The sequence below is a fragment of the Zootoca vivipara genome, chromosome 6 (genome assembly GCF_965207765.1).
Source record: "Zootoca vivipara chromosome 6, rZooViv2.hap1.1, whole genome shotgun sequence".
NCBI lineage: Eukaryota > Metazoa > Chordata > Lepidosauria > Squamata > Lacertidae > Zootoca > Zootoca vivipara.
In genome coordinates this window covers 25,357,947-25,374,481 of record NC_142589.1, presented here as the reverse complement: position 1 = coordinate 25,374,481, position 16,535 = coordinate 25,357,947, and the positions used below count along the sequence as shown (strand labels likewise).

At 40.5% G+C, this 16,535-nt stretch overlaps 1 protein-coding gene across 5 annotated transcripts in view; it reads left to right on the top strand.

The window, feature by feature from the left end:
- Positions 1–16,535, top strand: part of TDRD12 (tudor domain containing 12) — a 40,870-nt gene that overhangs the window by 3,264 nt on the left and 21,071 nt on the right. For all 5 annotated transcript variants that reach the window (XM_088671822.1, XM_088671821.1, XM_088671820.1 and 2 more), the window contains 16 exons: positions 33–194; positions 676–812; positions 1,559–1,678; positions 1,996–2,051; positions 3,111–3,196; positions 3,805–4,000; positions 5,221–5,303; positions 6,360–6,433; positions 7,409–7,480; positions 8,981–9,035; positions 9,521–9,625; positions 10,760–10,942; positions 12,132–12,288; positions 13,379–13,506; positions 13,824–14,015; positions 14,750–14,878. In XM_088671822.1, the coding sequence (XP_088527948.1) occupies positions 33–194; positions 676–812; positions 1,559–1,678; positions 1,996–2,051; positions 3,111–3,196; positions 3,805–4,000; positions 5,221–5,303; positions 6,360–6,433; positions 7,409–7,480; positions 8,981–9,035; positions 9,521–9,625; positions 10,760–10,942; positions 12,132–12,288; positions 13,379–13,506; positions 13,824–14,015; positions 14,750–14,878 (1,935 nt within the window). The remainder of the gene's footprint in view (positions 1–32; positions 195–675; positions 813–1,558; positions 1,679–1,995; positions 2,052–3,110; positions 3,197–3,804; positions 4,001–5,220; positions 5,304–6,359; positions 6,434–7,408; positions 7,481–8,980; positions 9,036–9,520; positions 9,626–10,759; positions 10,943–12,131; positions 12,289–13,378; positions 13,507–13,823; positions 14,016–14,749; positions 14,879–16,535) is intronic.

The following is a 16,535-nucleotide window of genomic DNA, read 5'->3' as shown; positions in this document are numbered from 1 at the left end:
AGGACTCTAACTGTGGCTTACTTATTCATTAGATTGAAAATCCATGGTGCTTTTGGGGCTACATAAAAGGAGGTGGAAGTATTGTAGAAAACGAAATGGAATATAAAGAACTTCAATCTGAAATGAATCTGTTCTATAATAAATTCCACAGATATGTGGATGATATCAAGCCATCGGTATTGGAAGAGGGCCAGGTAATTTTATGTACTTTATTTGCTTTACTGGATATGAATTTGAAGAGGGGGAAAGGGGGGTTAGTGTTGGGATATTAGGTCAGTGCTAGTCCTACTCAGAGGAGACCCATTGAAGGTCATGAACATGACTTCCTTTGGTTCATTAATTTCAGTAGTTCTATTATGAGTGAACCTCGTTGGCAACCTTTTGTGAAAGGACTGGATGACTTTAACAGCAATGCAGGACTCGGCTAAAATGATCATCCAGCCTCTGCTTATAATATTATATAGTACATTTTATTATATTTGGGTTTAGCTACTTTTGGAAGTTTTTCTAGATAAATTGTCATATTTCTGCCACCTTTGGGGCACTGCATGAAATATAAAGCATGAAATATATAGCACATTACATGTAGTTTTTCCCTATTGGTTTGATTCTATCAATTGTCTGCTAATCTCATGTAGATTTTGTGTCAAATGAGAATGGATGTTTCTTTTTCAGGTTTGTGTTGTTTATTGTCAGGAAATGAAATCCTGGTGCAGAGCTGTTGTTAAATCAATCATATCATGTACAGATTATTACATTGCTGAGTGTTTCCTTGTGGATTATGCCAAGAGTGTCCCTGTGAAAACAGACCGGTATGTTCTAATTATACTAAGGGCAAAGGTTATACACAATGAGAGTACTGCAACCTGGGACTAGCAAGCCCTCTAGAACCTGGAAGGTATGATCAGAAGGTTAACGTCATGTTCTATCACACATGCCCACTGAGTTTGTGTGATCCTTCTGATAGACCAAAGTGTATGGAGTTGAAAATCCTACATTCAAATTTAATCTGAACCTATAACTTGCAGGCTGGTCCGGGGCAAGTTTGTCTTAATCTTTCTTCACATTCACTTCACTCAGTAAGCCCACAACTTACGCACATTTAACTTGTGTGCATTCAGCTTTAAGCACATCACAAAATAAAAATAAAAGGGGAGGAGTTCCAGGAAAAATGACTTTGGCAATCCTACTTGCCATTGAACCCAATTGGTTTTTACTATATGCGATTTTGGCTTTAGGTGCAATCCCTGGAAGGTAGCCCCAAGTAAGTTCCGGGCTTACTGTAACAACAGACAGACTACGTTGTCAGCCTATCAAGGACGACAAGCAATACTGTGTTATTTACAATTTGTGCTTTGTTTATAATAGGAGTGGCCATTGTGGTACCCTTGTAACGTTTTGGAATACAAGTTGCATTATTCCTGACCATTGGCCATGCTGGCTCTGGCTGGTAGAAATTGTAGTTCTGAACATCCAGACGGCACCACATTAGCTACCCCTAGCTTATAAAGTATTAATTTATGTTAAAGGGCTTGTTTTTCTGAAATTATGTTTTCAGGATTTGTGTTGCCTTGGAATCATTTATGAGATTACCCTACAGAGCAATAAAATTTAGACTGTATGGTACAAAACCGGTCACACTGCGTGTCGACTACTATAATGACATTGCTAAGACAGTGTAAGTACATTTTGCAAGGTATTATGTAAAAGCATTCTATATTATTTTGGGTTTCTGTAGGACAAGTATTAGGACTTGTAATTTGGGTGACCTTCAATGTAGCTACAAGGAGAGCCTGTGAAAATTTCCCATTTTATAATTCTAGGGCCCCATATTTCTTGGTATAAATGTCACTGAAGCAGACTTCATATCTTTCCAGTTTCTTTCATTCTCTGAGAAACATTTTGAAGTGAAAGAGTACTTCACAAATGTATAATATGTATTTATATGCTTATAACAGTGCCACAGTAAAGTAAGTCATGTGTGCTTTTTTGTAGCCCTGCCAACCGCTGGGATATAGCAGCTATCCACTACTTCCAAAATCTCCTGAATGGTAAGAAAACATAAGGAATAGCATATTATATAATTCCAAATGTATAGGCTAATCTGTTAAAATGCTTAGGTTTTTTAAAAATTCCACCGAGAGGCTGGGTTTGGAGACTGTAGCTGAGTTGCAGAACAGCTGACTATCTGCAGATGGTTCCATGTCCAGGTTCTAATATCTCCAGGCAAGGCTAAGGGAAATCCCTGTCTGAAACCCTGGAGAGCCACCAGTGAACCAGTCACTGGAGAAGGAGTTGGATGAGCCAACAGGTTGACTCAGTACAGTATAAGGCAGCTTTCAATGTCTTCTTTAGATAACTGTGTCTGAAGTAAAGACTATTAGTGTACTTAATGTTTGGTACAAATCAGAATAACAGGAAAGCAGCATTATTGGTAATTCATAGAATTGTAGAGTTGGAAGGGACCCAAGGGTCATCTCGTTCAACCCCCTGCAATGCAGGAATCACAGCTAAAGTATCCAGGACAGATGGCCATCCAACCTGTGTAAAAAAACGTATTAAAAATGATACCTACTTGCTGAAACTTAGCAGTTCACAAATTAATTGTTTAACAGGTTCAAAGCCCACTGGCCAGGCAGAATTGTCATAACCCCAGTGTCATTATTCTGATGTCACAACAGGGAGATCCTTTAATGCTGAATGGTAATAAACTTTTTGGAATTCAACCACGTTGTAATTACACACACATCATAGGATTTTAAAGTGTTATCTTGCCTGCAAATGTCTAGCAACTTGACTTACATATGTACAGAAATAAAATGTATCTATTTCTAGCTTCACTGGAGTAAAACTGATGAAATATTTTGAGATTCATTTCTAACGGGTTAACTATTCATTAATGGCTTCCCAAAACGTTTGCTTATTGCATTACCTTACTTCAGTCAAGGGGCTGCTTATACCTTTTGATTCTTTGGCAAGAGTGTAGAAAATCAGTTGTTGTAGCCTCCCTTCTGATATTTCATCCATTTGGCTTAATCAAGAAAGACCTACTGTGGGGAAATGTAGAAGTTAGAAGACCTAATTAATGCTCCATTTGTTTCTGTTTCTAGCAACCACCAAGGTGGAGGCCAAGTTATGTGCTGTTGAAGAAGACAGTTTTGATGTTGATCTCTATGTCACAATAAAGGAAGAAAAGGTAAGCCAGTCATCTTTACAATTCTGTTTGTGTATAGTACCGCATTTTAAAACATAAACCCAGTTTGCCAGGGTGAGTGGCTGCATCTGTCCCTCTCTACTAATGGGGAATAGCATTCTGCCACTCAGCTTCCCTTCTTATATGCACCTCTTTTGTATATGTTTTAAAAAGTAGATCCTTTAAAATGATAGATGGGGTTGTATAGGGTGATGACTTGCTTTTTTGATAGAAGGGGTTCCTGCCCGAAGCCTCCGAGGGTCCAAAGTTCATGGGAGCAAGGATGCTAGGACACAGGCAAAAAAATCACAAGCATTGGCAGGTAGACTAGAACCAGACCCGCAGTAGGTGGGTCAGTTCTGGATTCAGTTTTTTGGGTGAAAAAGCTGCGCCCCTGTGGCTTAATAGAATTGCATGGTTTGCCCTTATGCCGCAGCTTATGGGGAGATTCTTCGTGCACTTGGCAGGCTACTTTAGGTGATAGTAGCTGCCTTATAAAACTATTTCAGGTATTTCCCAAATTATGTTAGTAATGTTTATCTCTGCCATTAGTAAAAATGTGTCCCCTTTGTGCTAAATCTTCACATGCATGAAACCTGTTTTCTTCCTAGATATGCGTGAATGATGATCTTGTTGCCAAAAAGTTTGCTTTCTATGAGGCACTGAACAGTACAACAATTAGTGCTGTGGAAGACCAGAAAAGAGAAACGCCATTAAGCCTTGAGCCTCTTTCAGAGGAGATCAATCCTGCACTTGTTCTGTGGCCAATGTTGTTGCAAGCCAAGGAAACAAAGGCTTTTGAAACATGTGAGTATGACAGATCTGCTTCCCAAATGAATAGACGGGATGGAGAATAGTGGTGAGGGTGCTCAGCTCTTCCTCTCCTTGCTGCTTTTCCTCTACAGCTCCTATCCCACTTGTTCCCTCCATCCAGTCTGCACACATATTGGCATAGTACAGATCCATGGGGTGGGGCTTTGCTGTTCACCTGGCTTCTCAGTACTGGAACGGCTGTCTTTCACCAGAGGAGGGGCATGGCAGTCAGTGCAGGTATAGCAGCAGAGCCAGTCAGATGCTCCTATGTGCCACCAACCTCAGCTTGCCCCTGTCCCTCAGTAACTGGCAATGGACCCTGAAGTTAGTAAGCAGCACCATCTTGTTGTGCTCCACAGACTGATAAAAGAACCTAAAAAAGAGGAAACCTCAACCAATACTTCTCAACCAATGAAAGCTTCGATGTGATTAATGTGACTGCTCAAAGGTGGCTGAATTTTTGATAAAGTGTTTGTTGAGATCTCTTTGATAACCACACAAACAGTTACTCCATCCTTCTACCTTTTGAAACTGTGTATGGAAACAAATGAGATTTGAAAAGTGAAGAACTTACATAAATTCCCAAATCTGGAAGATCTTCCGTCTTAATAATTTGGATTGCTGGTACTCCAGGGTTTGGCATACTGCCCTTCTTGAAAAAATATGTCATAAACAAAAATAGCTAAAGGAACTGCTCAAATGATTTATTTTTATTGTTATCTGTATGTCATAGTTTTATTTCTTATATGTGTCACCAGTATATGGAAATGTCTGGCACAACTAAGACTTCAGAGAACCGTTTTCCTCAATAATGATGGAATGTTACAGGTGGAAAATACTTTTATTTGTAAAAGGAATTTTGTATAAGTCAATACATTATTATCCCTTTGGAGCTACACTGTATATTTGTACTTTTGTCCTTCCAGGCTGTGACACTTTATGGTTTATATTTTTTATTATTTACAGGTAGGTAGCCGTGTTGGTCTGAGTCGAAGCAAAATAAAAAAATTCCTTCAGTAGTTGGTCTTTAAGGTGCTACTGAAGGAATTTTTTTATTTTTTATTATGTTTGCACTTTTTAACAAAACCAATAAAATACAAAGTAAAAGAAACTTACATAGCGAAGAAAACTCAAGCTTGATATGCTCATGTCTCAAATTGGCATTATTACACTTTAAGCGAATAATGGAACATACTACATTTTATTTCTTTTAGGTGCTTCTGCTTCTGATGATGTTAAAAAAACAACTTGCAATAATTTGCAGGAAACTGATTTAGCCAGTGAAGAAACAGAGTCTGTGAGTGATTGTAGCATTTTTCACAAGGGATTGAAATTGAAGATTTGTAAAATCCTTAAGAGAAAAGTGGCTTGCCTGAAAAGGGCAGCAAACACGAGTTATATATTATTTAATTAAAATTAAATATGTTATTTACTATTCAAGTAATACTTGGGAAAAGTTGGAACTGGCTCACTGCAGTGCTTTGAGCATTGCTTGAGGTATGTGGGTACAGATTCACCTGTATATGTTACTGCTCTTACACAGTGCTTGTGACATGACTGTTGGTAAGTGGTTCGCCTTTCAACGTGCCCCACCACTTCCCAAATGCTTCCAGATTTGTTTTCGCTCTTGGGGAGGTGTCTGATTGTAATTAGGCTGGGGGCAGTCGGGGCAAAGAGTTAAGGCCCTCATTCTTCTCATGCCATTGTCCTGAACTGTGGACAAACCATACTTACAAGCCATGGTTTGTTGTTGATTTATAAACCTTGGCTTTACATTAATCACAGCTTAGTGTTTTGTGTGATCCCAGTCCTAGTTTTGCTACTCTGTTCTTAGTCACTTCATTCATAACTGGTGACCAACAAATCAGAAGCTCAGAAAAGCAGGTGGAGCTGGAGGAATACCTTTTAAAGTATTCTTGGTCATATGACCTGTCTATCTCGGTGGGGGGGGGGGCTTATCCCATGGTTGCCTTGGAGTCCTCCAAACACTAATCCAAGAAGGAGCAGTCACACCAAGTATTCAGTGCTTTCTTCTTTGACAAATTGTGTGTGTGTAGATAGGATGGTGAAGGTTAGTTGCAAATCAACTTCACAACTGAGCCGCATGGCTTTGAGATATTGCTACTGATGCTGCAATAGAGGGACAGAAGAGTAGCTTGCTAGAATCGCTTGTAGATGTATTTTGTGTTGTGGGTGAGAAAGGCTGTGTTTTACTGTGTTCCAAAGCAGTGCAATGTGCCTTACTCTCCATTCTAGTCCTGTAGTGAAGTAGCTCCAGCCAGAAACACGGAGGTGCCCTGTTTCCTAGGTCATAACTAACATAACCCTGGGATGTTTTTGTCTGCTTACTTAGGCTGTAATGGTGCCGGTTCCTCCTTTAAAACAAGGCATAACTGTTTCCTTGCAGGCGGATATACAAGCAGACAGGTTTGTTTTCACCTCTAAATCTTCTATTCTTATTCCCTTAGCAAGGGGCTGAACCTATATGTAAAATAAAAATAAACTTGCTGATTGACAATTTTAGAGCACAATTAATCTGTTTAAATGTACAGTCATACCTCAGTTTAAGTACGCCTCGGTTTGAGTACTTTCAGTTTAAGTACTCCGCGGACCTGTCTGGAACGGATAAATCCACTTTCCATTACTTTCAGTGGGAAAGTTCGCTTCAGGTTAAGTACGCTTCAGGTTAAGTACGGACTTCCAGAACCAATTACACTCATACCTCAGGTTAAGTACACTTCAGGTTGAGTACCCCGCGGACCCGTCTGGAACAGATTAATCCACTTTCCATTATTTTCAATGGGAAATTTCACTTCAGGTTAAGTACGCTTCAGTTTAAGTACTCCACGGACCATGTGGAATGGATTAATCCACTTTCCATTACTTTCAATGGGAAAGTTCGCTTCAGGTTAAGTACGCTTCAGGTTAAGAACAGACTTCCGGAACCAATTGTGTTTGTAAACCGAGGTACCACTGTAAGTAGTTTGACTCATTTGTTCACTTTCCTGCACGGGAATAAGGCATGTCTTCTACTGGCATATTTGTGAAGATAAGATAATTATCTTATTCAAGTTTATCATGTTTTTGTATAATAAGGTCATTATTAAGTTCTTTATTCAGTTGTTATAAGTAATGTATTCCTGGTTGATAATTAGTTCACTTCCAATATATCTTGCTTTTTTGTGCTTTTCATCATTCCCACTGTGGCTGGGATCCACGCAGTCCTATGTGTGAGCAGGAGGTATTTCCAGTGGGGTAGGGACATTGTCAGTTGGCACAAAGGCTGTCATGTAAGGACCCCCCCCCCAAAAAAAATCCCCAGTTCACATATATTCCACATGCAGCCAGTATTTTTATAGTCATAAGTAAAGTTTTATCAAATGATTGTGTATTTCATTTTAGCACCTTATGTAAGGAAACTACTAAAACACAAGAACTGGAGAAAGATCTTTATGAGAAAAATATTGGTGTGAAGTAAGTTTTCTTTTATCTTCCTTTTGAACTTATACAAATACTACATAAATGGAAATGCTACCTTGAGCCTGAGTTTTTAAAAGTGTTTTTATTATAAAATGGCATAAGCTGCCATAGGCAGAAACCTCCTTCATCAGATGCTGAGTTGAAACATGAACATTTTGTTATATTAATAGGTCAGGCAAGAAGAAGCAAAGCAGATCTCCAATGTCTGCAATGTTTATAACTTTCACTCTTGTATATGGCTCATTACTTAGAGCCAGATTTAACTGAGTTGTCTCTAACTAAATTCTATCACTGAAAGTCAGGGACTGAGGTTTGTTGTACAGTGCTAATTAATTTCAGTGAGTCTGATCTGAGTACAACTTGGTTGAATACAATTCCTCATATTTTTGCTGGTGGTAGACATCAGTCAAAATTTGTGCTTACTAGCAGCCCTGACCCTCCCATAGAGCTGATGTAACTAAGCACTGAGGCAATCAACAGATAGAGTGTCTGCTATGGGGAATGCAGTAAATGTTTTGGGTGAAATTGACTTGGTATCTGATGGATGTTTTTAATTGCTAAAAAGATATTCAAGATACTTAGTTTATCAAATCAAAACAAGCATTATTATTTGATACTAGCCTAGCGGTCTATTCCTTATGCTAAATATAGATTGGAGCAGCCCAGATGCAAATCCTTGCTCAGCAATGAAGCTCCCTGACTGATTGGCCAAGGTCATCACCTCTCAGCCAGCCATGATGCCTTTGCTCTATGTCCTCAGTTGGAGGCAGTAATGCTTCCGAATACCAGTTGCATACCTGCCAAGTCCTGGACGAAAAAATCCGGGATCGGCAGCTGCACGACACCGGAAGTTGCGTAGACACAACTTCCGGTGGCGTTTTGCCCTTCTATGGGCACCAGAAAATGGCGCCAGCGCCGGAGGTTGCTTCTACGCATGACCGGAAACACGTAAAAGCGACTTCCGGCACCAGCGCCACTATTTTCTGGTGCCCATAGAAGGGCAAAGCGCCACCGGAAGTTGCGTCTACGCATTTCCAGACATGCGGAGAAGTGACTTCTGCCGCCGGCCCCGCCATTTTCTGGTGCCCATAGAAGGGCAAAGCGGTAGCAGAAAAATGGCCGCCGGCAGGAGCGAATTTAAGGGAGAATAACGGGAGAATAACAAATACGGGAGACCGCCGGGAAACGGTAGGGAAAAAGGGGGTTTCCCAGCGAAAACGGGATACTTGGCAGCTGTGACCAGTTGCTGGAAATAACAGGAGAGGAGAGTGCTCTTATGCTCAAGTTTGGTTCCTTGATTTCACACAGGCATTTGGTTGGCGACTGTGGGAACAGGATGCTGGACTAAACGGGCCATTGTCCTGATCCAGCAAACTATGTTAAATGCCATCCTGATTTCTTTGGGAGAAGGGCTGAATAAAAGTGTAATAAATAAAAGCTGTTAAGTTGGCATGTGGTGACAAACTTTTTAAAAAAGCAAACGTATATTTTCAGGCTTCTACAATTTTTAAATCCTTTGAAAGCTGTTGATGGACAAGATGAGACAAAGGTATTTCAATTAACTGTTGCTTTTGGCAGATCATAAACACTTTTGGACTGTTAGTGCCATTTGAATATATAAATGAGCTTTTATAATTTTGGTTTGTTTATCTAGTTTTTTGAATTGATACATGGTGTACCCACCACTTCAGAAATTGCTACACAGTCACCTATTTCACAAAGTTCTGGATGATCTCAAAACTGTCAACTAATAATGTGCTTTCCAGATTGGAACAGGAGGACTATTTGAAAATAGGAAGCAATTTGGGGTTATCTTAGAATTTGATAGCTGAAGATTGAATATCTTTTAGAGTCCTAATTATAGCACTGGTATTCATGAAATCTTAGTGATCCCATAAAAGGCATAAATTGTTTTGTGCTTTTTCCTAAACAAAAAAAAATATGAAACCATTTGCAGTGAGGGAGAACATTTTAATGCAAATCATCATGTATCCTGTCTGTTGCAAGACTTGTGATTGTTACCTTTAATTTTAGAAGTTACAAGTGAATACCGGTGCATTTCGTCCTGCTGTCCTTAATAAAAAAATGGAACCATGTTCATCTCTTGAAACAGCACCACTATTTCCAACTCTGAAAAAGGTAATATTCACTATACGATATAGAAAAGCATGGATTGTGTATTTTATTTAATACTGAAAGCTCTAAATTATTTTTTGAAATTGAGCATGCTCTAAAAATAGCACTTGTTTCTATTGCCATCTTCAGCATAATAGAATCCCAGTAATTCATTGAGGTCACCACAAGGCTGATTATCAATTTTGGAAGAGGATATGGAAGACCGAGGCAGCAATCCTACACACTTAACTGGAAGAAAGTCCCATTGAACATGATGGGGCTTGCTTTTGAGTAGGGATTGTCCTGTAGGATTGCCCTGGGAGTTTCAAATTGCTGCTTTACCATGAAGCCCACTAGATAGCTATGGGCAAGCACCTTGCACTAAGCAGCCTCACAGGATGACCAAGAGGATGAAATGGTTCAAAGTGACACATTGTAATGTGTCCTAATCCCTTAGATATGGCAATTTACTATCTCTGAACAACCAACATGAAGCTTTGCACAGCAGAGCAAGCTAGCTGTTGATACTCTGCCCACCCCGCCTTAATACATTTTATGCTGGTGGAAGTAATGCATTTTAAATACGATGCAGCCCATACCCAGAAATTGCATTGCTTATTGATTTTTACCCATTTGTTAGCAGTAGATCTGATGAGCAACTCAAAAAGGTTTAATTGGTAATTAAGGCTACAACTGTGTGCTCATTTGCACTCAGGTGCCGCTTGTTTCAGTGGAATTTGTTTGTTAGCTTGGCAGGGAATTGTTTTCCAAGACTATAAATAGTTACAACTGTATCTGCTTAAAACTTGGTCCTGACCATAGCTGGTGCTGCTCCAACCCCTGCCACCCCTTAATGCTGTATTGATTTCTCATATACAGAATATTCAATAACCCAGACTGTTTGAACCACATGCTGTACAGAAATATGTAGGCTGTCATCCAGTGAATCAGTATACATCTGTAATGGGTCACCTGTGCCCATACACAGGTGGTGATCTCCACGGAGATTCTGCAGGAAGCAACTCACATTGATCCCTTGTTAACAGGAAAGCTGTGACTCTGTATATAATGTACCTGCATTTGATCATCTCCCTAAGACCGACTCTTCTATTTTAAGCAAATACATAAATACAGTTGATGCATTTCCCCCCTTGGTAGGAACTTCTAAGGAATCAGTTCCCAGGACCTAATCATGTACAGTCTTATTCGTGGCCACCAATAGCTCGCGGATGTGATTCAGTTATTATCTCTCCTGAAAACGATCCACTGCTATATCTTCTGCCAATTATTACGTTTTTGCAGTCAAGAAGTTGCTATGTATCACTGCCAGCTCGGAGTGGTGTAAGTAGGATATTCCGTTTATGCCCAAATGCCTTCTTTGTTGAAACCAAGTCTTGGAACAGTGTAGGCTTGGATTAAGCAGTCAGAATGTGTGGTGCTTTCTGTGGTTGCTTTTTGGATGTGGGCTCTGCATTTGAATGTGCATCACTTCTGAATGGGACTATGTGAGGCAACAGACATCTCAGTTTCCAACCAAATAGTTAAGTCCATTGTAACCATGTCTTAAGGAGCCGCTTAGAAATGCAGGAAATATAGGGAAGGTGGGAATGCTGTAGCCTCTGATATGAATGTCTAAGCTAACCAGTTGCCTGCCTAGATAGTTCTATCTAGAGACCCTGAGCAGTAGATGTTTGAATGGGCTCAGCTCATCCAAAGCTAGCTGCAAGCAATAGAACATGAGATTAACTTTTTAAAAGTTGTGATAACATATTCTTCCTAAGGGATGGCTTAGAGTAAAGAGAAGGATCAAACTTTATCTGTATAAATGCCTCTAGTTTGGGGGGCAGGGGGTTGGCAGGGAGGGGGAACTAGAACCCAGCAGGCCTTCTTCAGGCATGTATATTTGGCATTAACTAAATATGTACGGGGGGGGGCAATGAGAATGAGCATACTAGCTTTGTCCTGCCATTGTTCTCATTTCCCTCCATAAGCTGCAGAATGACTGACTGAAGTAGGGAGCTTCCATGAGAGCAATGGCAAAAGGTTTGTCTGGAGTCGGTGTGCTGATCCTTTATAGCAGGCTTCCTCAAACTCGGCCCTCCAGCTATTTTTGGCCTACAACTCCCATGATCCCTAGCTAGCATGACCAGGGATGATGGGAACTGTAGTCTCAAAACATCTGGAGGGCCGAGTTTGAGGAAGCCTTGCATGTTTCAATTAATAACCAATGTGCACACTTCATGAGGGTTATGTACAGCAATGTACAGCAAGCCATTTGGAGGGTTGAGTAAGCATGCAGCAAAGAGCAGGCCTGAATGAGAGAGAGGAGTTTTGTAGAAACAAGGCTGTTCAGAGTCTATACCACTGTGTGATTTCCCCACTCCCTTCATGGATTTTAAAAACCTTGGCTAGCTTGCATTATTTTGAGCAGTGGGTTCTCTTTTTTAAGAGATCTTCTGACTGATAAGCTTCTGATTCATGGAAGTGTTTCTGCTCTTAGTATGAATTGATGCCTTGTGTGTGTTCATAGCCAGTCGCATTAATCCTGTGCCCAAGACAGAAGAAAGCAGAACTGGTGTTTGAATTTCTAGAAACTTACAGTCATTGTTCCAGGCCTATTCACCCAATATTGCTCTTACTGGGAATGAATAAGGAAGAAATACAGAGCACAAGAATTCCAAGAGGATGTAAGCATATCATGATCATTAATGCTGAAAATGTGATTGAATAAATTTATCTGGATCATAAGGGAATAACAAAATAGAAAATGCAAATATGGTATAAAATCATACAGTAACATTAACTTATTAAAGTGGTCTGTCACAAGTGTGACTAAATCATTCCTATACAGTTTCAGTGCCACAAAGCGAAAATAAAAATAATGCTTTAAATTGGCAATTCACATGAACTATAAAATCCATATTAAGACAACCAATTAACTGCAGTTTTCCAGGACATGTATACTAGGCACCTGACTTGTGTTATGCAAAAAAAGAGAGGAAGGGAGAAGCTGAATTCATCATAGCTAATTGGATTTCACATTCTTAATTTGTACCTTGCTATGCAGATTTTTGTTCCAGTTGATAAAGCAAGTTAGGGGGTTATTACTTTCCAATTGTCTGTAGCCCTAGAAACAGGAAGCTGCTTTTTAATACAGAATTGGTACATCTAGCTTAGTATTGTCTACACCAGGGATCGGCAAGGTTTACCTTGCCTGGGCCAGTTCACTCCAGTGGAGATCCCTCCGTGGGCCAGATTGCGCGCTCGTGATTTCCGTTGTCTGCGTCCTGCGCAGATGCCATTTCCGGTGCCGCGGAAGCGAGCCACTGCGCTGCGCCGATTTAGCACAGCGCGCAGGGACTCACCAAACAGGCAGCTCAGTTTGGGGGCGGCTCATGGGCTGGTTAAACAACCCCCAAGAGCCGCTTGTGGCCCACTGACCTTAGGTTGCCTACCCCGGTCTACACCTACTAGCAGTGGCTCCCCAGAGTTTGATGCGAATCTTCTCAACCCACTTGGAGATGCCAGCTCTTGAACGTGGAACTTTTTGATAGCAAAACACCTACTTTGTCACTAAGCTATAGCACTTGGTGAGTACAAATCAATTCTAGGTAACATAACAGGAAAGCTTTCATAAACGAGAACAGGTTCTTTTTTCCCTTGGGTCATGAATTATTAGCTAGCATGGCTGTAACTGGGTTACAGGCTAGTAGTTTTTGATGGTACTTTATGCTTTTGTTGAGATTTCAACCAAATAATGTGGCAACTTCCTTACAGGTGAGGTCCTTATAACAACCCCATATACCCTACTGAGGTTGCTTGAATATCACAGCTTACTGTTCCTCAGGCTCTGCCATCTTGTGCTTGATGAAATTGACGTGCTGTTTGCTGAAGCCAACATAGAAGTAAGTGTGGGTTTTTGCACATAAGATAAATGTGCTAAGATAATGTGAACTCAAAGAATATTATAAAAAAGATACAATCATAGTTGTCCCTAGCGCTGATTGTGCTTCCCCCCCAAAATAGTAACTATACAGTAGTGCTTACATCAAATATACATTGCTAAAAAGTTCTTCCTGGTGCGGAACCAGGGATTGCTTGTGACTCAAGGACCTAGTTCCACCCAAAGCAGCTAGTTGATTAGTAAGTTAACTGTCTCCCCATCACCAATTCTGCCTGTAGCAGATGGAAAAGATAATGTATATTAATTCCTGTTTTATAGATATTTAGTATTCTAGAATATTACAAAACAGCCTTGAACGTTGAAGAGAAAGAATCTGCACCTCAGCAGATCGTTGCTATCGGAAGGCACTGGAGCAAAAACATAGAACGTTTAACCAAAGAGTTCATGAATGATCCGTATGTTGTGATCACATCCATGGAAGAAGCTGCCATATATGGCAAAGTGCAACAGGTAAAATATTAGGAGCTTTATAGCTCTCATATACTGTATTTGCTTTTGGATTGAAGATTAGGCTCTGCACAGTTTCACTAACTCTTGCAGGCACAAATTATAAGCATTGTGGCTTTTAAAATACTAAGTGGAATTTGGAGGTTGAGATTGGCTATGTACAGAACAAATCCAGTTGGTCAGACCTGTTGGTTAAGAAGCTGGAAACTTTAAGAGTTATAATAAGAGTAACTTCCTCAGTTCTGAGAATAGCATCAAGAATGGTTCCTATGAAACCTGCTGGTTTAGCTATGATGTGCAAAAATAGGAGGATAAGAACACTTATTATACATGTATGGTTTCTTGAGCAGGTTACTTGAAAGTAAGATTGAGAGGTGCTCATAAATTTTTCACAGAACAATTTCATGAATTTTCTATTCCAGAAGCGCTGATTAAACAAAAGGTTAAATCAAACTATTGTGGAACCCCATCTTCATGTTAAATAGGGTTAATTCAGCATCTCCATATAGAAGGTTGTATCCAGTGCTAGTCCTACTCAGAATAGATCTATTGACATTAATGGGCATGAGTAATCTTGGTCTATCAATTTCAGTGGGCCTGCTTTAGGTAACATTGTTGGATACAAGCCATGGGTATTTTTATTCCCTAACATAAAGGGGAAGCAGAAGTGAAATACTTGGCTTTTATAAAGAGTGATTTAATTTAACCTGACACATTTGAACTACATGTGACTCTAGGTGGTGCAGCTTTGCCTTGAGTGTGACCGAATCTCTACTTTACTTCAAACATTGGACTTTACTCCTACTAACGTTCAGAAAACATTGATTTTCACCAGTTCCACAGAAGAAACAGATATAATTTACAAGGTATTTCCCCCTTGTCCAGATTGTTTAGAAAGAAAGATTCTCCTCTTTTCTATCCTGGTTAATGGATAAATACATAGCTGAATAGGCAATAAGAGGGTGTTGCAAAAGGAAATGGTTTCATTTCTTATTTTATCCTTTTCAAAGCTTTGCATAAGACATGTGAAGTGTTGTCATATGGGAATCTCAAAGCAGGAAAAGCTAGTCACTTCCAGAAAAGGACTGGTCTCTCCCCCCCCCCCCCCCGGTGAGATATACTCCAAATCTGATATCAGTAGTCTTAAGTGGCCAATTGGAGATTTTAGGCACTTGAGCAACTAATGACTTTGGACTTGCATTACTCAAAAATGCCAATATAAAAGAATTGTGGGGTGAAAACTCAGAACCCAAATATTCCTTTCTCAGCCGGGATGCAAAACCCCAGGTACTCCAGGTGACAATGTTTTGCTACATCAGCAGATAAGGGTGTTTCCTATGCAAGTCCAGCAGCAGGACTGATCACTGATTAAGGCACTGGCTGAGCTCCCACCCACATCGCTGCCACTCATTGGCCCTGGTCCTCCACAACAGGAGCCCAGATCAAACATGAGGGGCAGGCAAGAGGCGTTGACGGTGCCAGGACTGTCTGCCTATGGGGCTGCCTCACATGCTACACCCCTCTGTCCAGGCAGGCCCCAGGTACCTGGCCCAGGCAAAATCAAAAGCAGCAAACAGAAACAGCTGGGGTTCAAAGGGCAAAGATTGATAACAGCACCCCGAGTACCTTCACTCTCATGAATACAGCAAACAACTCTATATAAAAAAAAACCTTTGCTTTTGAAGCTGTTACATTATTTTGTTTGCTAGAAATAAATATTGAACTTGAGGGGGCAATTCAACTAGCTTGAAAATGTGGCAGAATGGTGTGCCTGTGTCAGAGAGACAGAGACAAGGAAAATAATAGGCAGGAGATGGTTGCCCATGGCTTCTGAAACCGCTGCTTGGAGTTTCAATCCTCCCCGCTTTGGCACTGTTGACAAATTATACTGATGAAATGAAAGCTTTGGCTAACTCGGATGGATTTTTGCGTTGAAGGACTCTGCGCGCCATTGAGTTGTTCAAAATAAACCCCGTATCTCATCATTCTTTAATTTGAGATAAAAGCAACTAAGATTAAAAAATCTATGGTGATAGAAGTTTTCTTGCACTCAAGCTCTGCTTTGTCCGAGGCATGTAATCTTAGTTTGAAGGAATTTAAAAAAAATTAGGAGTTTGGCAACGAGATTCAAAAAATGCAGTTGCTGATAATGAGAGTTCACATGTCTGTTCAGTTGGTGCCCTTTTTGCAGCAGGCAGCAGGTGATAGTGGGGCTAAGAGGAAGGAGTTCAGAAGTGGAAGGGAAAGGAAAGAGGAAATGAAAGAGGACAGGACCAAGGGGCCAGCCTTGGTTGTCTTGTGTTCTGAAACATCCCTGAAGGGAAGGACAAAAGTCCTGCTATGACTGATAAAGCCTTGCCTTGTTTGTGGAGTGTTCCCACAACAACCAAAGTCACTGTGTTGATTCCTTGCTGCAGGGGATGAATGTTTCTTCGGGCTGCAAGGCAGTAAGGCAGGCAACAGGGAAGGCACTGCTGGGTTGAAACAGCATAAATTGGTAACACAAGCAGTGCAGCACAGTTT